Source organism: Leptonychotes weddellii, chromosome 13 (genome assembly GCF_054177405.1).
Source record: "Leptonychotes weddellii isolate Sample4059 chromosome 13, ASM5417740v2, whole genome shotgun sequence".
Classification (NCBI taxonomy): Eukaryota; Metazoa; Chordata; class Mammalia; order Carnivora; family Phocidae; genus Leptonychotes; species Leptonychotes weddellii.
Window position 1 is genome coordinate 73654342 of NC_138381.1, and position 26161 is coordinate 73680502.

A 26161-nucleotide genomic window follows, 5' to 3' on the forward strand; every position below is an offset into this window, starting at 1 on the left:
TTTTTTTTTAAAGATTTTATTTATTTATTTGAGACAGAGAGAATGAGAGAGAGAGAGCACATGAGAGTGGGGAGGGTCAGAGGGAGAAGCAGGCTCCCCGCTGAGCCGGGAGCCCGATGTGGGACTCGATCCCAGGACTCCGGGATCATGACCTGAGCCGAAGGCAGTCGCTTAACCAACTGAGCCACCCAGGCGCCCTTTTTTTGTTTTTTTTTTTACCATTGAGTTGTACGAGTTCTTTATATCTTTTGGATATTAACCCCTTATTAGATATATAATTTGCAAATATTTTCTCTCATTCCATTCCCTTTCATTTTGTTGATTTTTTCACAGAGCAGAAGCTTTTCAGTTTGATGTAATCCCACTTACTAATTTTTGCTTTTGGTGCTTGTGTTTTGGAGTCATATGCAAAATAATCTTTGCCAATGGCTCCAGGTCTTATGTTTAAGTCTTTATTCTATTTCAAGTTTAATTTTTGTGACCAATGTAAGATGGGAGTCCAATTTCATTCTTCTGCATCTGGTTATCTAGTTTTCCCAACACAATTTATTGAATGTTTACCTATTTATTTTCTAGTATTTTTATTGCTTGCATTTTAAACTATAAAATGTGATTCTTTTATTAATTTTGGTAGAAGGAAAGGTTTAGAGATCCGACTCTTTTTTTTAGATGTTTCTCAGGGTACCTAACACCACTTATTCATTAATTCATCTCCCCCCCAATATGAAAAGCCATCTTTTAGTATACTAAGTGCCCTTAAGTAGTTGAGTATTTCTGAACTATATTCTGTTTCCTGAATCTGTCTCTTTATATCCCAGTATGAGGCTGTTTTGATCACTGTAGCTTTCTTGTAAGTCTTGTACTATCATTTGTAGTATCATATTTTTTATTTTAAAGATTTTATTTATTTATTTATTTATTTATTTATTTGATAGAGAGAGAGAGCACAAGTGGGGGAGATGTGGGGCTCGATCCCAGGACCCTGGGATCATGACCTGAGCCGAAGGCAGATGCTTAATGACTGAGCCACCCAGGCGCCCCTGTGGTATCATTTTTATCATTTTTCTTAACCAAGATATTTAAGCCTGGAAGTGACAAGTTTGCATATGTGCTTTGAGGGATCCTCTGGAGACGACATAGAATATTGGTTGTAGAGAGGAGACAAGCCAGTTGCAGAGATCTGACATGAGAGATGACGAGGGCCTCATTGAAAGCAATGGGGTTGGCTGGGAGGGAGCACATAGAGGTAGAACTGATGGTTTGCTGTGGGAGATCAAAGTGAAGGAGAGGTGGAAGATGGTGCTGATGTTTCTACCCTGTGCTGTTTGCCAAGAAGGGGAAGCCATAAATTTGGTTGTGGGGAGAGAAAGGAGAAATTCGTTAGCTTACAGACATTCATATACATTGAGAGAGTGGGCAGCAACGTGCTTGTGTCCCTGCCAGCATGCATGGTTGCGTGTCTTGGTATCGCGTACACATTGGTTCACAGATTTATTTATTTTAGTTTGTTCATCTGTGGTGCTCACCAGCTCTCACCAGCAGCTTTCCTGCCCGTGGTCTCTTCGTCTTGGGGACCCATCCTCCCCAGGTCCATCCTACCCTCTCTGCTTAAAGAAATCTTACCTATCAAGATTCTGGCCAAATCCCATCCTCCAGGGAAGTCTTCCATATCCATTTTAGCCTTTGGCAGCTGCTTTCAGACAGTCTTCAATTTCGAGTCATCCAAGCACTACAGACCAAAATCAACTGGATGTGCTGAAACCCTAATATACTTGTGCCTCCATGTGGCTCAGTCTGTCCAGAGCATTAACTAAAATTTAACTCTCCACCTAGATTTCTTCCTGACAGTGTGTGTTGGTCTTTTTTTTCTTTCTTTCTTTCAATTCGTTTTCTTGCTCTTAAGTCTTCGTTCTTACTAAAAAAAAAAAAAATTCTCTTTTTCTCTAGATTCATCTTTCTCTCTTATTCTCCATTGCCCTTTGTCTGTGGACTCATTGCCAGGAATTGAGCTGACAAAAGCAAAGTATCTTTAAAGGGCAGAAGAGTGAAGCAGGGGGAGGAAGGAAGCAAGCACAATGATCTTTCTTTTTAGCACAATGCGGCAGGGAGAGATGTGAACACTTGGACATGAATTAGTGTTGTCCTGCCACTGAGCTGAGATCATTGGGAGAAGCAGCAAGTTGAGCAAGAATCCTTTCACTTGCTCTGAGAAGACAGATACACTCTGAGCTTTGCAGTACTCCACAACATTTCCTGGTTAGAGCCCAATTGTGTGTTTTCATGTTGAAAATAATCTAGTTCCACCTACTCTCTAAAACAGGTGGTAACTAAAGTGTCCTTTGGAGTCACTGAATGGTGGGATTTTAGATATTTTGTTAGTTAGTACCCATCCATCCCGGGACACTGACTCTATCTAGTGGAAGCTTTTTCTTTTCCACCCAAACAACAGATGTGAGGTAGGCAATTCAAAGGAACATTTATTTATTTAGAGAGAGAGACAGCGGGGAATGGGGGGGCAGAGGGAGAGAGAGAATCCCAAGTGGACTCCCTGTTGAATGTGGAACCTGACATGGGGCTCAATCCCATGACCCTGAGATCGTAACCTGAACAGAAATCAAGAGTCAGACGTTCAACTGACTGAGCCACCCAGGAGCCCCCAAAGCAACATTTAAACAGGAAGATACTCTGGGGTGCCTGGGTGGCTCAGTCGGTTAAGTGGCTGCCTTCGGCTCAGGTCATGATCCCAGGGTCCTGGCATTGAGTCCCACATTGGGCTCTTTGCTCAGCAGGGAGCCTGCTTCTCCCTCTCCCTCTGCCTGCCCCTCACCCTCCTTGTGCTCTCTCTCTCTCTGTCAAATAAAAATAAAAACCTTTTAAAAAAATAAAAAATAAATAAACAGGAAACTACTCTGCCTCAGAAGCAGGAGGAAATGTGGTGCAGCCCTAGGCCCAGGCTGCCCTCCTTATTTGCACATACGGCTAGCTCACCACGCCACACATGCAGCCACGCTCACAGAGCAGACCCCTCCGCTCCGTGCTGGTTGCCCCTGAAAGGCGGTGGTAAGGACGTATTCCCAAAACTACCCAGCTTTGAAAGTAGAATCATTGGGGAAAATTCATATACTTTCTTTATGGCAGGACATGCTCCTCTTAGACTAAATGGGGCTTCCTTTTCCTCCTCCTCCATTTCTAGGTGAGGCAATCAGCACCTCTCAGGAAGCCCCACAGAGATCATAAAAATCCATGCCTCACAGTGGAAAGAGCTCTGCAGTCCCCGAATTTAGGTTCAAATTCATTGACCTTAAACAAGTCTCTTTGAACCTCAGTCTCCTCACCTCTAAAATGGGCAGAGAAAAAGTAGCGGCCAATTATTGTAAGGGTTCAAATAATATATGGATGGTTCTTGCACCTAGTATGTACTAAATACTCAGTAGCTATTATTCTATCCGGTGGTGGTGCAGCCTCACTCCCAGGGGTCAAGTGAGGGGAGTCTAGCCATGTGCTTCACCCTTGCTTCTCCAGATGGGGTCCCCGAACAAGCAGCATTGTCAGACTTCCTGAATTACACTCTGTATTTTAACCAGATCCCCAGGTGATTCCTTTGGACATTACAGTCTGAGAAAAGTTGCAGTCTTAGCTGGTCCCAGCTGGGCCTTGACTCTGGAGCCCCTGCAGGCCTAAATCAACTGAAGCGCAGCCTGCTCTTTAGCCCCCTCTGGACTCCAGCCACAGACGAAACACACACGTATACCCGGGCTTCTTACAAGCTGTGCAGTGCATCGTCTCATCTAATCCCCCGACAGTCCTGGAGGGGAAGTGCTGTTCTTCCCATTTCTCAGATGAGGAAACCAACTCTACCAGATGAAAAATGGCTTCTAACATCGCCCAGCTAGTCTGTCATGGAGTCAGGATTCAAACCCAGGGCCATTATTTAAATCCAGATCCGTAGCTGACAAAGATTCTCTCTTTAACCGAATTCTGCCCGGCTCCTCTGAGCTTTCTTCTTGAGTGGCCCTCAAACTTGGCCTGTAAAAACTGCAGACTCTCAGCACAAAAGATTTATTTAGCCTACCCTCCACCCCCGCACCACCACATCAAAAGATTTGAAAACACAGCAACATAGTTTCTAGCAACTCAAGGCTACATCCCTGTAATGACCTCAGCCCCCAGGACAGTGCTGCGTGAGACACTTCAAGGCTGCTCCAAAAAAGGTATTCTGTTGCAGCCAACACCCCAAGAAAGGGCACTTGTCTCCCAGTCTCTGGGAGGCTCAAGCCCAACTTCAATAAGCAAGTGCCAGTTAGCAAACCCAAATGGGCTTCACATGGACCAGCCCCCACTTCCTACTTTTGGTAGATCAGCAGGAAATTCCCTGTACAACCCCCACCACCCCTCCTTCCCTTGAAAATGCTCACTATAAAAATGGCGGTTGAGGTCAGTTTATGCTGAGCCCTCTGCCCTATTGCAATAGTACATTATTGATTAATGTCTGTCCTTCCCAATGTAATTAGCGTCTGCCTTTCTCTTTGACAGCTCTTTACCTTGTGTTATCTATCTAGTGCTGATAGGATACAGAATTCCCAGAAGCCATTTCTCTACTCAGCCATCTTGGTTAAAAGACACTGCTCCCAGAGTACTTGTCCAACAGATAGACGATCACAGATTTGGACCCCAGGTTGCTGGAGTCTGAGACGCTGCCATCCGTGTGCTCTGACGCTCACACACATTAGCAAGGGTGACATAGGGCACAAGTCTGTAGCCATCTGGCAGCACAGAAGGCAGTATAAATACCAACTAACATGTCTCAGAGATGTTCAACCATTGTTTCAGCCCTGGGCTGACACAAAGTTTCACTATGACTGCAGAAGGGCAGGCTGTGTTCCTGGCCTGCCCACTTATCCCTGGGGAGCTCTGCAGCCCTCCGTGCTGACAGGCAATGGGCATCTCTGAGCTACCAGTGGAAACTCTTGAGATGGGGGTATGTGGTGGAGAATGTTCTTTGAGATCATTTCCAGCTGTTGTCTTGAGGGGGCCCCAGCCAGGCAAGGTGTCTGGGATTCAGTCTTTCTTTCAGCCTCTATAGGATTATTCTGGAAGTATCTGATAGTATCTGAAATCAGGGCTTAGGGGAGCATGGGCAGCTTGCGGATGCCATGCCCACAAGTTGCTGCAGGGAGAATGAGGAGCTGGGAGAACGGGAAGGGCTGAAAGCCCCCACCAGAGTCCTCACTCCTGATGGAACCTTGTGGACGTTTGACTGTCACGGGATCACTGGGGAGGGTTCAGCCCTACAGAAATCCAGCCTCCAATGCTTGTCAAGAGAGGAACGGAGGAATGTGCGAACGTTCAGTTGCTTTGGGATAGAATATTCCTGTGAGAAGGAAAAACCGTTAGCATGTTCTGATCACATGTTGCTCCCTTTCCCACAGCTAAGAAGAAGACAGGTTGGTCCAGCCACGTAAGGATGGTGGCAAGATGTTTAGTGTTTCACAAATAAAACTGGTTAGGCAAGATCATTACCACCAAGCTTGTTCATGCCCAAGTGTGCACCCGCAACCACAACTGACTCGCATTCCAGAGAAGCACAGTGCTGAGAGCATCATCCCATTTGTTAATACATTTGGCTTATCAGAAACATCAACTGTTTGTTGGAGGTGGAAAAAACATCAGATTAGGACCAGGTTAGATCTCCTATATTCTCCGGATCCTTTGCTCTGTAGCTTCTTAAGGCTCTGCCCCCACTTCCTTTTCTTTTCTCTCTCTCTTTTTTTAATTTCACAGGTGGTTCTTTTAGAGCTGTGTGCAATGTTAGGGAACTTTAAGCCAGCTGTAATCCTCCTTTATTCTTTTTTTATTCTGGTGAACTTTGGAGAACAGAAAGATCTTTTTAAAACTCAAGTCGTATCACACCACTTTCTAAACTCATCAGTTTTTACGTTATTATTTTTTTAAGATTTTATTTATTTATTTGACAGAGAGAGAGCACGCGTGCACAAGCAGGGGGAGCAGCAGAGAGAGAGGGAGAAACAGGTTCCCCACTGAGCAGGAAGCCTGTTGCAGGGCTCGGTCCCAGGACCCTGGGATCATGACCTGAGCCGAAGGCAAACACTTAACCGACTTTGCTACCCAGGCGCCCCTCTTATGTTTAGAATCAACAACAACTCCTGACCAAGGCCCCTAAGGCCCCTCGTGACCTGGCATCTCTTCTGTCTCTGCGCCTCATCCCAGACCTACTGGGCTGCTCACCAGGGCCTTCTGGAGCACGCTTGCCTGTTCTTGTCATGCACCAATGCCTCAAAGGCATCTTCTGGAAAGAGTCCCATAAGCTCCCAAGTAGCCAACCCTCTACCTGCCCAGCAGCACATACCATGTCACCCACCATTGTCTGGGGATACTCACTGCCATCCCCTAGTGAGATGTGGGCTCCCGTTTTGTTTACCTGAACATTCCCCAATGCCTAGACTGTGCCAGGCCCAGAGTTGGGCTCTGGACATTCAAACAAAGAACATCAGACGCCAGTGGCTTCGTGATTTGGGTTCATTTCATTTTCCTGGGAGTGCTCTGGCCCTGGATCCTTAGGCTTTGGCCAGTCGTGGCTGCCCCTCTGCTGGCTGGGGAGGGCCCTAAGGAGTAGGAAGTCTGTGGGTTTGGGAGCAAGCACAGGGCTCCTAATATGCATCCATATTCCCACAGCCTTTACACCCCACAGCCAGAGAGGAAGGAGGCATGGGCTGCCCAGCCTGGAGACCAGCTTTCCAGGCTCTGTACACAACCCATTCAGCTCTGAGCTCACCCCCTTCCTCCTTGCCTGAAACAGCAAATTCATGGAAACGTCTTCTGTGGGGACCCAAGAAGCTTGAGTTCACAATGACCATCCCAGGATAGAGCTGCCGGGCAGCGTGCAAGAATCACACATACCACCCCTTTCAGAGCACATGGCTTACCATTTGGGGCCCTGCAGGCCCGGCGCGCCGTCCTCCAGCTCCATCTCGGCCACGGCTGCCCGGCAAAGTGCAGGCAGGGGCCCAGGCAAAGAACCGAGCCGCGAGGCAGTTGCTGCTCAGCCCTGCTGCTCTGAAGGCCTGGAAGACACAAGGTGGGAAGGGAGGAAGCCCTGGGTGAGCCCCTAGCCCCGAGGGCCCCAGCAGCGAGTGCCTGGCTCAGAATGGCTCTCTTCCTGGAGATGTCCCCTGACAGCTGCATGATAGCGAAGGTTCTGGAAGACTTCAGCTGGAACCATACCTGCTGTCCACTCTGCTAGGTGACTTCTGCCACCGGGAGATCTCTAGGTTAAGATTTGGGAAGGAGGCATGATTGAATGGTTAGGAGGACACGCTCTGGTGTCTTAAGGACCTAGATTTCCTAAAACTCCGAGATCAGATATTGCAGGCTGAGTGAACTTAAACAAGTCACTTCACTTTTCTGGGCCCCTGTTTCCTCATATTCAAAATGGGGTAGGAATGGGGCCTCCCTATAGGATTGATTCGAGGAGGAAACGGAAAATCACATGGTGTTAATTGGGCAACAACAGGCAGCTGCTGGAGTTTACAGGAGGTTGGGCAGCTGAAGGCAAGGGGAGTTATGAGCCAGCAGTCCACAGCCTGTGCTCACCAGAATAACACCATCGGTCGCCTGGGAGACCATGGACAGGGCCACCATTCTCATCATGGCAATATCTAAAGCTGCAGCCTGTAAGGACGAGGAGGAGATGTGGTTAGAAAGGCACACCTGAAGGCAGACTGCTTGGAAGAACCATCAGTTTCACCAGGAGGAGTGGAAACAGCAGCTCAGAACAGGTCTGGCTGGACCACAAGCTCTGTAAGCAGTCCCTGTCTGGTGCGTGGGCTGTGCCCGGCACCTAGTGAGATGGCGTGGAGGACTCGGTGGTGGTGACTACAAGAGTGACCGTGGATGTTGTGTGAGCAAGTGCTGGGGCAAGGACAGACTCAGGAACGTGGGGACATGGACATCTTCCCAGATGACGGGGAGCATCACCAGCACACACAGCACAGAACGAGGAGCGGCTTGTACCCCACTCAGGGTCACAGCCAGCTCTGTCTCCAAGGTGACAAGGGACCAAGGCCAGCCAGGACTCTGGGCAATAGAGCTGCAAGGATCTGCCCTGGGTCAGGCATTCGAGGGAGGCTCCTGTGAGCCTCCCCTGTATCTGGCACTACAGCGCCAGTGAACTGAGACCTAGAGCCTGGGTGGCCTTCCCATTACTGAGATTCTCAGCTGAGGGGTGGAAGCTGCCCCGTGAAGAGCTGCAGAAAACACTGTGGGCATCGTGCCTGTCCACGAGTGGTACTCAGAAGGAGCCGCTTAAGGGATCATGTCACACTTAAAAATAAATCTCTTTTGGTTAGTTCCTTTGCTTCCTCAGTTTGCCTGATACTTGCACCCCGCGGGGCATAGCTAACGCCAGGGAACCGTGTGGGCCCCATCGCCGCGCTGTCTTGGACAGAAGTTCACCAGGCAGAAAGTTCAGAACTCTTTCATTGTTCCTTTTCCAGTTTTGAAAAGCTGCCCAAATACTTCCAAGCAGAAGTAAAGCAAAGTTATTAACGTCAAGGAGCCAAGCTCTTTCTCCATGATTTGCTGCACGGGGGAGGAAGCGTCAGTGTCTCTAGATGCCCAGGCTGGAGTCCCTCATCTCGACCTCACAACCTATCATCTGTTGGGCCCCTCAGTCTCCCATCCAATTTGCTGCCACGCCTATGAGGTGGGCAGCTTTCTGCACCAGCAGAAAGCCACTCCATCTCCATGGCCACTGGGCGATGGATGTCCGCTGGGGCTTCCCAAAGGCCCCATGGGACTTCACCTTGGACACAGGAGAGGCAGCCAGAGGGGCCCACAGAGGAGGTGGGTGGAAGCACACGTGGGAGAAGACAGGACAGGACACGAAAGGGAGAAAAGCAGGAGCCTGCCACATATCTGCAGTTTGTCAGCCCTGTAGCCACAGGCGATTTCCAGGGAAAAGATCCAGACACAGACAACATTGACGTGCACTGCGGAGCTTGTCACCATGGTGGCTGCAAATTACTTCCAGGAATCCCTCTCCTCCCATGATTCAGCCCCCTCTGGGCAGGCCTGGCTGCCAGGCAGAGATCTGAGCTAGCCACTGGCCCAGAGCTTCTGGAAATGAGGTTGTGACTGTGGGCTCCTCACAGGCTGGCCCGGCTTCACATCCCTAGGTCGCCTGGGAACAAGGCTGGAGCCCCCTTGTGGGCAATGATTATTGCAGTGGGGATGCTAGAGTCTCTGAAACTCACAAGCAATCAGAAAAGGTTATAAGGGATTCTTTTATCTTTTCCACCCTTTTTTTTAAACTAAAAACAATTATACAAATAATGTATTTCATGGCATAAAAGGTATACATTTTCAGGTTAAAAAAGGGGAGGACCTAGGGGTGCCTGTCTGGCTCAGTCTGAAGAGTCTGTGACTCCTGATCTTGGGGAGGTGAGTTGAGCCCCACGGTGGGTATAGACATCACTTAAATGAATAAATAAATAAAAACTTTTTTTTTAAAAGGTAGACAGGGACTTCTGGGTGGCTCAGTCAGCTGAGCGTCTGACTCTTGCTTTCAGCTCAGGTCATGATCTCAGGTTCGTGACATGGGAGTCAGCTGGATATTCTTTCTCTCTTTCTGCCTCTGCTCCTACTCTCCCCCCTCAAATAAATAAATAAATAAAATCTAAAAAAGAAAGAGTGTATGGTGAACATCTACATTAAGAAATAGATTCCTCCAGCATCATTTTATTTTATTTTTTTAAAGATTTTATTTATTTATTTGACAGAGAGAGACACAGTGAGAGAGGGAACACAAGCAGGGGGAGTGGGAGAGGGAGAAGCAGGCTTCCCGCTGAGCAGGGAGCCCGATGTGGGGCTCGATCCCAGGACCCTGGGATCACGACCTGAGCCGAAGGCAGATGCTTAACGACTGAGCCACCCAGGTGCCCTCTTTGTTTTTTACTTTTATTAAGTTTTTAATTTTAATTCCAGTGTAGTTAACATACAGTGTTATATTAGTTTCAGGTATACAATATAGTGATTCAACACTTCCATACATTACTCAGTGCTCATCCTGATTAAGTGTACTTTTTTTTTTAAAGTGGGCTCCATGTTTAACGTGGGGCTTGAACTCACAACCTCGAGATTGAGAGTCTCATGCTCTACCGGCTGAGCCAACCAGACACTCCTTGAAAGTGTACTCTTTAATCCCCATCACCTATTTCACCCATCTGCCCACCCCTCCCCTCTAGTGACCATCAGTGTGTTCTCTACTGTTCAGAATCTCTTTCTTGGTTTGCTTCTCTCTCTCTTTTTTCTCCCCCTTTTGTTCATTTGTTTTGTTTCTTAAATTCCACTTACGAGTGAAATCATGTGATATTTGTCTTTCTCTGACTTATTTCACTCTAGCTCTGTCCATGTCATTGCAAATGGCAAGATTTCATTCTTTTTTATGGCTGGATAGTATTCCATTGTACGTATGTGGTATACCACATCTTTATCCATTCATCTATCGATGTACATTTGGGTTGCTTCCATTATCTTGGCTATTGTAAATAGTGCTGCAATAAACATAGAGTTGCATGTATCCTTTAGAATTAGTGCTTTTGTATTCTTTGGGTAAATACCCAGTAATGCAATTACTGGATCATAGGGTAGTTCTATTTTTAATTTTTTGAAGAACCTCCATACTGTTTTCCACAGTGGCTGCACCAGTTTGCATTCCCACCAACAGTGCACGGGGGTTCCCCTTTCTCCACATCCTCACCAACGCCTGTTGTTTCTCGTGTTGCTGATTTTAGCTCTTCCGACAGGTGTGAGGTGATATCTCATTGTGGTTTTGATTTGCATTTCCCTGATGTTGAGTGGTGTTGAACATCTTTTCATGTGTCTGTTGGCCATCTGGAGGTCTTTGGAGAAATGTCAGTTCATGTCTTCTGCCCATTTTTAATTGGATTATTTGTGTGGGTTTTTTGGTGTTGAATTGTCAGAAGCACTTTCTTTTTAAAGAAAAAAGGACTAATCAGTCTCAGCTCAAGCAGGTGTGAATCATAGGTTTGCTCGGTAATCCAAACACATCGGACCACCTTTGTTCTTGGTACAGAGATTCTTGTGAGACATTTGTTTGGTCTCAAGGGTTTGCTTCATTTTTGTGAAATCAACGGCACTGATTTGAATTACCATTCCCAGCAATAGCTCTCTTTTGCATGGGCTTCCAACCTTTCAGGGGATCAAAGAATAAAGTCTCTGTGGACACGCTGGGGAAGGAGGGTGGTATAGGGCTAGACTCTAGAATCCCAGGTACAAAAGCCACCAATGTGGGTTCTCTCTGGTAGCTGATGTTTAAAGATGAGCTAGTAGCAAAAGTGGTCCTCAGCAGCCCATGGCCTTTTGGACCTTGGAACTTTGCCCCCTCCTGCCATAGAGGCTGGCCTTTTCCTTCTGATCACCTCGCCAGAGGGAGACTCATTCTGCTCTGAATTTCAGACTTCACCAAGTAACAGATGCAAAGCAAAGACAGGGGCACAGCTTCTTGGCAAGAATATCATCTTGCTTCACCTGCTAAGTGCTCTCAGAAAACGGTTAGGATTTGAGGTCCAAAGGCAAAACAGACAGGTGGCTCCAGGTCAGAGCAGGCACAAGGAGAAGCACTCAGCGGGCTTTCCGAGCACCAGGACCCTCCCTGACGATCCAGTCAGCCATATGCATTGGTGGATCCTGCTGGGATCCAGTCTGCCCTGGGCGGTCTTGAAGCCTCGGCCAGGGCCCCAGACCCTGTTCTCCTCGAGCACACCTATCTGCTCAAACAGGACTTCACCAGGGCTGCCGAAACACACAAAAGATTCCCACTGAGCAGTCTGTCTACCTGCTTCCTTTGGATGTGTTTATCCCTTGCAACAGTTCAGGTCACCTGTGCCAATATTCCTGCCCTTTACTCAGCCTTCTGTCTGGGACATGGTTGACGGGGAAGGGAGGGCAGGAAGGAGCCTATTAAAGATGGAAAATAAATCACTGATTTGCTGTGTTAAATGAATATTTTGCCACTCGTTTTCTTTTCTTTTCTTTTTTTTAAAGATTTTATTTATTTATTTGACACAGAGAGAGAGAGAGACAGCTAGAGAGGGAACACAAGCAGAGAGAGTGGGAGCGGGAGAAGCAGGCTCCTGGCTGAGCAGGGAGCCCGATGCGGGGCTTGATCCCAGGACCCTGGGATCATGACCTGAGCCGAAGGCAGACGCTTAACGACTGAGCCACCCAGGCGCCCCTCCACTCGTTTTCTAAAACATGACGACTCTACCTTGACGACTCTACCTTGAACGGAAACTCCTTGGTGGGATGTGACTTTAACACCGTAGTGATCCTTTGGAAACACTGAAAATAAAAACGTGAACGCTGTTAGCAGAGAGAAAGAGCCCATGTGGGAGGGGCTCCAAGCCTGGAGGTCAGCTGTCTACTGGGATCTAGAAGAGAAGGTTTGCAGCGCACGTCCCGCCTCCTGCTTCTGTCTTGCGTGGCCTCCTCATCTCACAGATTCTTGCTTATCTTCTAAGTTCAGAAGAGAAAAAAGAAAGTATAAAAATACCTGTCTGAAATTTGCCTTGCGGTTGATACTCATGTATGGAAATCAAATGCAGGAGCATGTGGCCCTCCCAATGTCATCATATTCACGGAGGTTTTGCACCCCGATCCAGAACAAGGACTGCCCAGAGCCACTTGCCCAGGCCCAGAGCCACACACAGAGGTGAGCCGCTCCTGGGATGCTAACCCGGAGCGTCTTCCAGCCCATCCGCTGTCACAGCCTGGATGATTTCCATCCCCGGAGTATCCGTGGGAACCGAGAGCATGATGCTGCCAGTGGCTCGGGGCCTGTGGGTCTGTTTCTCCCCTAAACACACCAAGCTGGCAGCGAGGATCCAGGATGGAGAGGAAAGGAGAGAGGCAGGCCCTCTCATCTGCCGCTGGAGCCATGAGCTCTCTTCACAGACGCAGTCGGGCCCAGGAAAGCCACAGCCAGCAGGCAGATAGAGCTAAGACCTCACGTAATCAGATGAGTGCACGCGGGCTCCTGACTAGAAATGAGAGCTGCTGGTTTCTGTCCCCGTGAGGAATGAATCCAACATCATAAGAGCAGTTGTTTCAAAAAAGCACCACGTAGAGTTGAAAATATAATGTAGACACAAGAGGCTGAAAACCGCTACGTTAACCCTGGCAGCCCATTCTGCTCTTCCCACAGGCGCCGTCAACGTAAGCGGCACAGGCTTCAGAATCAGGCCAACCCTGCATTCTCAGTTCCCTATGTGTGGGCAGGGGGCTAGCACCTTAGGCAAGTGACTCACAAGTCGCTTCTCGGTCCTAGTTTCCTGCTCTGTTGGATGGGTGTGATAATCCGTACCTCCTGCGGAGGTGAGGTCCACATAGCACTTAGGGAGGGCCCTGCAGAGTGAATGTAGGACGGAGGGCAGGATTCTCACTGGGCCCTTATGCTGTTGCACACGTGATCTCACGGGAGGGGGAAGCCACTGACAGGTGACCTTCTGCCTTTCCAGCGGGGATGCCCGGGGCCCACTGAAGACAGTGGGACAGTGAAGGAGAGGTTCCCAGCGCGTCACGTGTGTGATGCATCTGGTGACCCACGTGGGACCTCCGGTTCTCCTGGGCTCTGCTGCCTCTCTTGGGAGCACGGAGACAGAATCTTCTCTGCATCCTGTTTCCCAGGCAACAGCAGGGCAGAGAGAGAGACATGCTTATCAACACAGACCCAGGGAAGTATCATGGAAAAATGAATGTCAGGCCGAATGCCTGAGATCCACCCCTGGTGACTGTGATGTAGAAGCTCTTCTCTCAGATGGAAGACTCAGGTTGGTGGCAACTGATGAGGCGACCTGAGTGAGATCACATCGGCCTAGAGCTGGCCAGGGCCCCTCACTCCCGGCTCCCTGCCCAGCAGAGCCTGGAGGGGCCCCACAGGGGTCCGGCCTGATGAGGAGGAGCTCCAGTGGGTGGTGTCCCAAGTGAGGTGCGGGGGGGGGCTGAGTCCTAGCCGAATGGGAGCTGGCCTCTCCCTCTGGCAACAGAATCAGCCAGTAGGCCTTTTGCTCCTGGGCCGTATTGCACCAGAAGCTTCATGTTCCCCGAATCTGGAGCAGAACAATTAAAGATCTGAAAAGGAGAGGAGGCATTACAGTGACTCCCGTGTCCATATTCAAAATTTCAAATACCTTGAAAGCATGAGCCAGAGCTCCTTCCAAGTCACATTGCCCTCTGACACCTTCCTGAAGGTTCTTCCCGAAGCCCAGCCATGAACCTCCTTTGTTGAAAGAAAACCGACTGGAACTGGGGGGCCAAAGACTCACAGAAGCCAGCCAGGCCCATGACTCGCATGGCTCCCATCTTTTCTGGAAAACTCCCATCCTGAGCTGCTTTCTTGCTCTGGCTCCAGCCAGCCGCTGGAAGCCGTCCTCCCTCATGAGCAGTTTGAGTTCGGATGTGTTCCCGCAGCCAGTGAAGCCAGAGGGAAGCCCGAATCATAGGAGGGGGACTGGTGTTCTTGCCAAGAACTAGAATATCCTTGCACGCTCAGGAGAATTGTAAAGGAGGAAACTCGGGAGCATACAGACATGCCCAGAAGTTCATACAAATGTGCACACTCAATGTTGGTCAGTCCTGCTCCGTATTTTTATCTCAGAATCCGTCTCCAAGGGTAGGAAAAGCTTCCAAAGTCTTTCAGCCTTGGCTTTCTCCAGGAAAAATAAGTCAGGGAACTACAGTGGGTGATTTTTTATTTTGGCCTATGGAAAATCATGAAAGGGATTGGAAGGAGGAAGGTAGAGAGCCAGAAATGAAGTGTGTGCCAAAAATAATGATGTGAGTCAGCATCATCGGGCTGGAGAGAAAGCCTGCAGATTTGTGGGTGGGGTGAGCACGAGGAGGCCTGGGGTGTGGGGTCCTAGCTGTGATGGTGGCTGTCGGTTCACTCCCTGCAGTCTCCATATCCCAGACACCCCACGTACCCCACCCTCCACCGTTGTTAGCATTACTAGGGTTGTAATGAATCTTCTAGAACATGCGCCGTGAACATAGGAGACTGAAGGATCCGTTAGCGTGCCTGATAGGAACCAGGCCCAGTACATGTGGCGGCAGCCTCAGCCGCTTTGATATGGTGCACAGACCCCCGAATCAGCTTCCCTACTGAGGGGACAAGTAACCCCAGATTTCTAAATGTAGCTCCTAGCCAGGTAACTAGGAAGTCTAGCCTGAGGGTCAGGAGCTCGGGCCTTCGTTCAGATTACCCAGTTTAGCACCATTCCTGACATACCTGCCGGGCAAGATATTTGATCAGTTTCTTCATCTGTGAAACGGGACATAACTACCCATCCATCAGTCAGGACTACTGAGTTGTAGCAGTAAACACCAAGTGTCGCTAACTAACGGGAAAAAAGGAACTGAACGGAAAGGTTCTCAGGAGCTCAGGTTAGAGAATGAGGCTCTGAAACAGACACCCTAGAGGATCACAGGGGACAGGACGCTCAGCAGTCCTCCTGGGGAATGAGTGAATGCCAATGTTTCTTCTCGAAAATACTGTTCACTCTCCCAATTCCAGACGGTCTGGCTGGCCTCGCTTGGCGCATGTGCCCACTTCTTGGCCAAGGAGGGCTGGACTGGCACCCTGACAATTCGGCCACTGTATCCAAAGGGGGGAAAGGAGTGCCCCCAGATGAAACTGGGATGCTGCCACCGAGAAAGGGGACCGAACCCTAGGCAGCCCAAAGACCTAAGCAGGGTCCACAACGCCCACCTGACTGGGCTGTTTTAAGGGTTAAATGAGATGACACAGGGAATATGAAGTGTCTGACACAGAAGCCGACGGCTGCACTAAATGTTAGTGATCATGGATATAATCACCGTCACTTCTTCTTACGGGGAGGGGTCCAGCTAGCCTGACTTTTACACCGATATCAGGCCTGGTCTAATGACGTATTTTCAGTATCAGTACATGCACTGGTCTCACCGTTTGTATTAAGCTCAGTAGCTCTGAATGCAATGACCAAGGAGCGAAAGGGCAGATTAATTGGAACAAATAAAGTAGGCTGGGGGGTGGGGAGTAAGAAGCAAGGGAGTTCTGAAGAGGCAGAATTAAGGAAATGGATCTAATCATGTCCTTGTGTATGTGTGGGGAACCCACAGAATTTGAACCCAGGAGCTCTGGACAGAAATCCAGACGCTAGTATTCCTAGCTGGACAAATCCATTTCTTTTCCTTTAAATTGAGGTTAACAAGGCATACCTCACAGGATTTGTGAAATGCACCAGAAATGGCCAAATTCATCTTCCTATTTATGGGAGTGATGACACTTGGGATAAAAGCCATGAGTTACAGTTTCACCACTTTACCCACAAATCTTATTACTTATCATCATGTTCCCATTCAGATATAACTGGAAGTAGAAGGATCCCTACTCTAGGTTTTGCCTCGGCATTCCTTTTAGAGTCTGGAGGTGTTTGCATGAGTGTTTCCTTTTCTAGTGCTTCTGTGCCCTTGACGGGCTTACATTACATGCGCGAGGATGAAGTATGCTGGTGGGAAGCAGTGGTGGGAAGAGCAATTCACACATTACTGATGGGGGCATAAATTAGTAAGCACCTTCCTGATCAAAACTTGGCAATATTTGGGCACCTGGCTGGCTCAGTTGGTGGAGTGTGTGACTCTTGATCTCAGGGTTGTGAGTTTGAGCCCCATGTTGGGTGTAGAGATGACTTAAAAATTTAAAAATCTTTTAAAAAACCTTGGCAACATTTATTAAAACATTAAATGGTCTCATTCTTGGACCAGTATTTTTACTTAAAATAATTTATCCTGTTGTAGAAACCGTAAATGTACATAGAAGTGTGTAAGAACATTCAATGCACCTTGCTTGCACAGGACCCAGACCACCTTCTTCTTTTTCTTTCTCTCTTTCTTTCTTTCTTTCTTAGTAGGCTCCATGCCCAGCGTGGAGCCCAACTCAGGGCTTGAACTCACGGCCCTGAGATCAAGACCTGAGCTGAGATCATGAGTCGGACACTTAACCGACTAAGCCACCCAGGCACCCCAAATCACCTTCTTATGCTGGAGGACTCCCTCACTATATAAATTTTGATGGGATCAAGGCAGAGTCTCCTACTGCAGAAGGGGAAGGGGGCCAGACATGCCCTCCTTCTCCCTGCTTCGTGGCAATGAAGGCGTGGCCTTGGGACCTACTCCCCGGATCCCCTGCCCTCTGAAAATTCCCATCTCAAACTCCAGAGTCCTGAGGAAGCTTCCCAAAGAACCTCCCAGTCAGCTGCTCTTGTGATAGCCTTGGCCACACTCCCTGTGGCCTGTCTTTGCTTGACTTCTAAAGCTGGGTCTTCAGCCTCCCTGTCCATGTCAGCAGCTAGCTAATGTCCTTTGCTGCTTAAGTGATCCAGAATGATGTAGCCTGCCAAATGAGGCACCCTCGGTGTCCCTCAGCCAAGGGGAGGATAGACAAATTACGTATACCCATACTGCGAAAACCCTGGACAGTCCATCTCCAGGTGCTGATGTGTCATTAAATTAACTAAGCAAGTGGGAGATGCGAATGTATACAACAATCCCATTACAACACAGGAACATGTTAGTACGTAATAGAGAAAAGCAGCTGGGAGCCCAATACACCAAGCTGTTGACAGTAATTATTTCAGAGAGCAGAGAATTTTACAGAAGTCTTTCTATGTCATGAACTCTTTTTTATACTCTTGTCATGTTCGAGCTTTGGTTATTTTGCAATCGGCTTGTAACCAGGAAAAAGTGATAATGCCATTTTATTAAAAAGTAGGTGGTGGCTGCATCATAGGCAAAATGTGTGCTCCTCCTGAAGATCTCAAATAACTTAAAAACTCACACAAGCCAAGACTCCTCCTGACAAAGAACAGAAGGAATTTCCATTATCAGCTAACATGGTGTCCCTGTCTGTCAACAGTTGGCAGTGGGCTCTAGCCCTCTGGCTTTGACATTACGGATTCTTCAAAGAGAGACTTTATGAACTGATGCATTTTATTTCACACGGCTTCAAATTTACATAATACAAATATGCATAAAATAACGAGCCCAGGTGTTCCAGGGGCACGAACCACAGACGTGGCAGGTCCTCGGCCGGGGCTGAGTTACCCGGCGAGGACGCGGTCTCACAGAAAGAGCCATGAAGTGAAAACTGAGGCATCTTAGAGCTGGCTCTTCCCGACAGTGATGGAAAGCAAAGATAATTCACCTCGGCCCTCCCGTCTCTTCCCTGCCTCCAAGGGGAACAGATGTGTCCAGTCAGTGAGCTGAGGTTCTGCCGTGTCGATGACATCTTACCAACTCTCCGTTGAGGTGTTCCATCGGCAGGGAAGGGGTGCGTCCCCACTGAGGCTTGGTGAGTCCACAGCTCTGACTCAGAGGGGTGCCGCAGTCACAGATACAGCCCCCTGAGTGGTGGGGAAAGGCCCTCTGGACAGATAACCAGAGCTCCCTTTGAGGCCTGAGCTGGGGAAGAGTCTGCGAAGACGATGTAACTGCTCGCGCCGGGGGTGCTCAGCAGGGGCTGTGACCAGGCTGAGTGTGGCAGGACCTCACTAGTGGTTTTGTGGCTGGCATCTCTTTGAAAACCCGGAACCCTTCTTTGACTGCAAAATCCCAGGCCAGGTTAGACATATATTCAGTCAGCTTTTCATTTTGTTCGGGGGCTGCCAAGCTTGCTTGCCCTAAGCAGAAGCAAAGAAAAACAGTGATTACTCCCAAACAACCCTTCCTAATAATGCTATTAGCAGCGACTATCATTTGCTGAGCGCTTGCCACGTTCCAGACACGGTGCTAAGTGCTCTGCGTGTATGATTATAGCTCACTGAATTCCTGAAGCACGATGACGGTTTTATTCCCCACTTTACGGACAAGGATCTGGGTCTTATTTTTTTTTTTTTTTAAAGATTTTATTTATTTATTTGAGAGAGAGAATGAGATAGAGCGAGCATGAGAGGGGGGAGGGTCAGAGGGAGAAGCAGACTCCCTGCTGAGCAGGGAGCCCGACGCGGGACTCGATCCCGGGACTCCAGGATCATGACCTGAGCCGAAGGCAGTCGCTTAACCAACTGAGCCACCCAGGCGCCCGGAGCTGGGTCTTAGAGAGGAGGCGTGCCCACGCTTCCATCAGTGGGCTGGGAGCCAGGAGTCAAGCTCAGCTGGACTGCTCCCTGCTCCTCCCCTCTAAAGAAACTAATGAAATCCGGAAGACCCCTGGTCGCTTCTGCTGTCACCGGTGGGCTATTGAGAGCCCTGCACTACCCTAAACTGTCCCTGCTGCAAAACTGTTACAGGGTCACTGGGGACCAGATTAGTGGCTGGTCTCTGGACCCCGCTCTGCACAGATCACTGCTCCCTTCTTTTTTAAATACATGCACCAAGACATTTTTGGAGAAGGATTTTTTTAATGTAAAAATTTTTTAAGATTTATTTATTTCAGAGAAAAAAAGCAAGTGTGCGCGTATTCTAGCACATGCATGCGTGCAAGGGGAGGGGAGACAGAGGGAGAGGGGAAGCAGACTCCCCGCTGAGCAGGGAGTCCACGCGGGGCTCCATCCCACAACCCTGAGATCATGACCTGAGCTGAAACCAAGAGTCGGGCACCTAACTGACTGAGCCACCCAGGCGCCCCTTAATGTACATTTTTAAAAAATTGAGGTATGGTGTATATACACCCTCTTTATAAAAGTTTACAATTCTGAGTTTTGTCAGGTAACCAGCACTGTCATCAACATACAAAATATGCCCATCATCCCCAAATTTCCATGGTGTCCCTTTGTACTCAATCCTTTGCCCCAGCCTCTGGCAACACTAATCTATTTCTTTTTTTTTTTTTTTTAATCTTTTTTTTGGATCTCTATTTCTGTAGTTGGTCTTTCCTGGAATGTCACAGTAGTATATACATCATAGGGCGTGTAGTCTTTCAGCGCGGCTTTTTGGATTCGGTCGACTGCATCTGACATCCACCCATGAAGTGTGTGTATTGTGTCCTTATCGTGAGCTTCTTTTTTTTTTTTTTTTTAAAGATTTTATTTATTTATTTGAGAGAGAGAGAATGAGAGAGAGCACATGAGAGGGGGGAGGGTCAGAGGGAGAAGCAGACTCCCCGCCGAGCAGGGAGCCCGATGTGGGACTCGGTCCCGGGACTCCAGGATCATGACCTGAGCCGAAGGCAGTCGCTTAACCAACTGAGCCACCCAGGCGCGCGTATCGTGAGCTTCTTTACAACCAGCTCTCCTAGGTTATTTTTAGCCTTTCCACATTCTAAATATTTTTTTTTAAAGATTGTATTTATGTATTTGACAGAGAGACAGTGAGAAAGGGAACACAAGCAGGGGGAGTGGGAGAGGGAGAAGCAGGCTTCCCACCGAGCAGGGAGCCCGATGCGGAGCTCGATCCCAGGACCCTGAGATCATGACCTGAGCCCAAGAGAGACGCTTAACGACTGAGCCACCCAGGCACCCCACCTTTCCACATTCTAAAGAGACTGTGTTTTCCTCATTCTCTTTGTATCAATAAATGGATCTTTGCGGAGGCCTGCTTTTCTCCTGGCCCCTGCTGTGGTCAGTTTCCCACGAGAGCCATTTTCACGCAAGTTTGGTGTTAAAGATACTATGCTATTCCTTACAAATGAGGAACCAGATCCATCTGCTACATAGCAGGGAATGCAGGCCACTGGACAAGTCTTTACTCAGCACCTGCTCAGTGCTAGGTACGGAGCTGGACCCCGGGGGTGGGGGGGCAGTCGGGAACCAGACAGCCCCCTTCCTGGAGCCACATGCACACTGAGGACGGAGCACAAGAGGAGCATGAAGCCACTCGCGTGGCACACAGGATCTTGAAACTGTCAAGTGGTGTCTTGATAGCCAATTGGGGACAATCCAATGCAGTTTATGGGTGTAGAGATTCCAGAATGGGTAATTCAGAATCTACTCAGCCTATCCCCAGGCACGGAAGCAGGATCCCGTGAGAACACAGTGGTCCCCTAGAAAATGTCTAGAGATAGTCAGGCCTGTTTGGCACCTCATGGACCCAGCAGCCCTCTGCTTAATTAAATATTTCTGGTTACCTTTCGTTGCAAAGCCCTAACACAAATTAGGAAAGGGTAGTTAGAGCTAATGCTGCCTGGGGGAAGGGAAAATATGGTTTCCAAGAATTTCTGCTTATTGAGACCTCTATTATCAGATCAGGGAAGGTTAAACTGGAAATCCTCTGGATGCTGATTTTTCTCTGGACACTGTTTTGCTCACAACTTTGTATTTTGCTAGTATCACCCGGCACAGTACCTGGCTTAGTAGAGGTTCAGATACTAGTGAATGAATGATCAATTCCCCGACTGCAACTGCCTTTCTCATTAGAATATGGGAACCTGGCTGAGGTCCACATGCTGCCACCAGGCTTGGGGTGTTGACGACCTCAAAGCTAAGACGTTCCTGCAGTACTAGCAAACCTACTGCTGGGTTTCTTTCTAATCACATTTCATTTTGGAGAATTTCAAAGATACACACAAATGGAGCAAAGAGTATAATGAATCTGCAAGTGTCTATCACTCAGCTTCAACCATCATCAGAGCATGGCCAATCTTGTTTCATTCTCTGTCATCCCCACCCTCGCTGCCCTGGGTTTTTCTGAAGTAAATCCCAAACATCACATCATAGATGTAAATCTATGAATACTTCATTTATGTCTCATAACAAAGACTTAAAAACACACAACACCATCATCACGCTTAAAAAAGTTAACTGTGCCTCCTTGAGGGGCGCCTGGGTGGCTCAGTCATTAAGCGTCTGCCTTCGGCTCAGGTCATGATCCCAGGGGCCTGGGATCGAGCCCCGTGTCGGGCTCCCTGCTCGGCAGGAAGCCTACTTCTCCCTCTGCCACACCCCCTGCTTGTGTTCCCTCTCTCGCTGTGTCTCTCTCTGTCAAATAAATAAACAAAATCTTAAAAAAAAAAACCCAAAACTATGCCTCCTTGATGTCATCAACTGTCTAGTTAGAATTCAAATTTCACTATCTCATAAAAAAAAATTTTTTTTTGAAGATTTTATTTATTTGACAGAGAGCAAGAGAGCACAAGCAGGCGGAACAGTAGAGGGAGAGGGAGAAGCAGGCTCCCCGCCAAGCAGGGAGCCCGATGCGGGGCTCGATCCCAGGCCCCTGGGATCATGACCTGAGCCGAAGGCAGACGCTTAACCGTCTGAGCCACCCAGGCGCCTCTCATAAAAAAATTTTTTTATAATTTGTTTTTTCAAATAGGGATCTAAAGATTCAAATGCTATAATGGCTGATGTATCTTTTAAATCCACCCCCTTTTTTAAGATTTTATTTATTTATTTATGTATGTATGTATGTATGTATGTATGTTACGGGGGGAGAGAGAGAGAGAGAGAGAGAGCGCCAGAAAGGAGGAAGGAGGAGCAGAGGGACAGGGAGAAAGAGAATCTGAGGCAGACTTCCCCCTGAGTGTGGAGCCCTATGTGGTACTTGGTACTTGATCTCACGACCCTGAGATCATGACCTGAGCTGAAACCAAGAGTCAGATGCTGGACACTCAACCGACTGACCCACCCAGGTGCCCCTTAAGTCCCTTTTGATCTGCAGGTTCCATTTTTATCTTTTCTCTTCCCCCCGACATTCATTTGTTGAAGAATCTGTGAAGTATCCCCGAATCTGGACTTGGTGAGCGGCTGTGCCCCAGGGGTCATGTTTAACATGCTCCTCTGAACCCTGTTTCCTGTGAGGTGGTAGTTAGCACTACAGACTCGGTCAGATCCAGGTCTGACTTTTGGGAGAAGCACCGGGAGGTACGTAATGTCTGGCCGTCTCTCTCTTGCTGATGTTAGCACCATTGATACTTATTTTCCAGATCCATTAATGTATTAGGGGTGGATAACTGGTGATCTGTTAATTCTGTCATTCTGTCTGGGATGCTTCCCTAGAGAGAAGCTTTCTCCCATCAGTTACTTGGTTAGCCTGACCTAGAACTTGTATACGAAAGGCAGGATAAATCCTTGATTTTTTTTCTCCTTTATTTATCAATTTTTAGAATAATGGGTTGGTTCCCTGGTGTCCTCCAAAGCCACCAATGAGATTTTGACTCTGTTTTAGTGTTGCTCTTTACTCATGGATGTAAACACACTTGATGGGTTCCCATCCATTTCTCTTCATCCTTACTGGTGCTCAATGTATCCTGTTGTTAGCACGTGGGGGCCTGTTCAGGCTGACTCCTGGGTGCAGTAGATGTGACCCCAGTCGTCTTCCACAGCTCCCTCGCTTACTGGTATGACAAGGTGCTCCAGGCTCACCTGCAGACGTCCTGCCCTTGACCTGAACACAGTCACTTCTCTAAGAAGTCCCAGTTCCTTTTGGTGGGAATGGAATTTAGAGATTATGACATGGGGAAAACTGGGAGTACATAATGCTACTAGGATAGCCACCATTTCTAGGACTTTCTGGCAGGTTCTATGTGCTTTCTCTCTGCCCGTCTTCCTTTCTACATAGGAAGCAAACTGTAATCTGCCTTCTATCTTCTTTTTTTCTTTTTTTTTAAAGATTTTATTTATTTATTTGACAGAGAGCACAAGTAGGCAGAGTGACAGGCAGATGGAGAGGGAGAAACAGGCTCTCCGCTGAGCAGGGAGCCGGATGTGGGGCTCGATCCCAAGACCCCAGGATCATGACCTGAGCCGAAGGCAGCCGCTTAACGGACTGAGCCACCCAGGCGCCCCTGCCTTCTATCTTCTTAACTAATTTAAGAGAGAGATTATTTCATTTGCTATCCTATAAGATCTAGAATTAAAACCGGTAAGATTGTGCCATACTCTCATATATATACATATGTGTGTGTGTATATATATGTGTAAACACTCTGTAGGTGATAACGTTCATTTATATATACATATCCGACTCACTGTCGACACTTAACTTTTCTTCCCAGAAGTTCAGATGAACAAGATATAATGTAGAACTCCCAGCTAGTTCAATAAAGCATTTTCCCATGTATGGAGAAGCACCATCTAAGAAAACATAATCTTTTTTCTCCTCCAGCAATCCTCTTACTGGGCAATTTGGCGACATTACAAAATTTTAAAATGCACATGGTTTAACTTAGCAATTCTAATTCTGGGAATTTATCCTTCAGGTATATTCACACGTGTGAAAAAGGATGTTCACCAACCACCATTTGTGATTGCAAAAATGTGCAAACAATCCAAAAATACGTCATTAGGAGAATGGGTTAAATAAATTACGCTACATCCATACAATGGAACATACTATAGAAATCAAAAAGAATGGTGTATATCTGCACATACTCATGTGGAAAGGTCTCTATGAAATATTGTTAAGTGCAAAAAAAAAGCAAGGAATGTATCTTATGTTGTTGTAAAGTATATATATGATAATCATATATATGTGTATATCCTATACGTACACACATCATATCCTATATGTATACATACACAAATATTTCATAGGAATTCTTAAGCATAAAAAATTTTAAAATCAAGGTACAAAAAATGCATGTAGGCTGATCACATTTTTGTAAAACTTAGAGAGAGAGAGGGACGCCTGGGTGGCTCAGTTGGTTAAGCGTCTGCCTTTGGCTCAGGTCATGATCCTGGAGTCCAGGATCGAGTCCCGCATCGGGCTCCCTGCTCGGCAGGGGGTCTGCTTCTCCCTCTCCCTCTCCTGCTCCCCCTGCTTGTGCTCTCTCTCTCCCTGGCAAATAAATAAATAAATAAATAAATAAATAAATAAAATCTTAAAAAAAAACCTTAGAGATAAGATAGATACACAGAAAAAAATGGGGGGCCCATTAACGGTAGTATTTATCTTTAAGAAATGATACTGAGAAGACAGGAAAATAATTTTGTATTCTTCTTTATGATTTAATTCTTATGTAGGTTTTTACTTTAATTTTTTTGTATGTTATGTTAATACTTTTTTAAAAGTTTGGGCATGTGGGTGGCTCTGTCGGTTGAGCTTCCGACTTGTGATTTAGGTTCAGGTCATGATCTCATGGGTCGTGAGCTTGAACCTCAAGTTGGGCTCTGTGCTCAGTGGGGATTCTGCTTGAGATTCTCTCTCTCTCTCTGCCCTTCCCTCCACTTGCACATGCTCGCTCGCTCTCTCTAATGAATAAATAACTCTTAAAAATAATTTTTGAAAGTCTAAATGTTTTAAAGAATATATATATGTGCCATTAATGACAGATGGTTGAATTAACTGAATCTTGTAGAATTCTGGCAAACTGGTCCCTCCAAAGCCTCTGTGACCACAGGAGGGTTCCTAGGGGGAGAAGCCACGTGGCTGTGATTCCGACCCTGAGGCAGCATCACCTGGGAGCGAGCGCTTGTGGACTCCTTGCAGGGTTGCAGCCATGCGGAAAAAGGAGAAAGCCATGTAAAAGTTCCAGTCCTCGGGGGGAGGGATCTCCGAGTGATGGCAGTACATCCTGAAATACTCCTCTGCGGTAGGGATGCCCAGCTGAGTGAAATCACAGTCACGCAAACCTGAGGCGACAGACAGAGCCATCTCTGGGCGGGCAGTCACTGACCTCCCCGCCCCCCTGTGGCCGCAGGGATCTAAATTAGGAAAATCATTTCCTCCCTTGGCAATGAGCTTCACAGCTAGTTCACAGGCTCAACTCCTTATTTCAGCAGCTCTCCTGCCCTCATAAGGCTGGGATCCCGGCTTGAAGTTATTCACAAATTGGCCCTCAAAAGTTACAGACTAAATTGGCAGTAAAGGCAGGGCGCCTGGGTGGCTCAGTTGGTTAAGCGTCTGCCTTCGGCTCAGGTCACGATCCCAGCATCCTGGGATTGAGTCCCGCGTGGGCTCCCTGCTCAGCGGGGCGTCTGCTTCTCCCTCTCCCTCTGCCCCTCCCCCCTCGCTCATGCTCTCTTGCTCTCTCTCTCTCTCATGAATAAATAAAATCTTTTTTTTTTTTTTTAAAGATTTTATTTATTTATTTGAGACAGAGAGAATGAGAGACAGAGAGCACGAGAGGGAGGAGGGTCAGAGGGAGAAGCAGACTCCCCGCCGAGCAGGGAGCCCGATGTGGGACTCGATCCCGGGACTCCAGGATCATGAC

At 47.8% G+C, this 26161-nt stretch overlaps 2 protein-coding genes and 1 non-coding gene across 8 annotated transcripts in view; 1 reads left to right on the forward strand and 2 right to left on the reverse strand.

Annotated features, from left to right (window-relative positions):
* BRAP (BRCA1 associated protein) overlaps positions 1–26161 on the forward strand; it is a 101456-nt gene that overhangs the window by 14340 nt on the left and 60955 nt on the right. The window lies entirely within an intron of this gene.
* Positions 10122–10194, reverse strand: TRNAE-CUC (transfer RNA glutamic acid (anticodon CUC)). Its single transcript has one exon. It is a non-coding gene; the product is annotated as a tRNA-Glu (tRNA).
* ACAD10 (acyl-CoA dehydrogenase family member 10) overlaps positions 18043–26161 on the reverse strand; it is a 38189-nt gene continuing 30070 nt past the window's right edge. For 2 of the 3 annotated variants that reach the window (XM_081802210.1, XM_081802209.1), the window contains 2 exons: positions 25407–25580; positions 18043–18752 (listed from right to left, as the gene is read on the reverse strand). In XM_081802210.1, coding sequence (XP_081658336.1) covers positions 18583–18752; positions 25407–25580 — 344 coding nt within the window. In that variant the 3' untranslated portion in view covers positions 18043–18582. The remainder of the gene's footprint in view (positions 18753–25406; positions 25581–26161) is intronic. The other variant, XM_081802211.1, reaches the window with a different exon arrangement.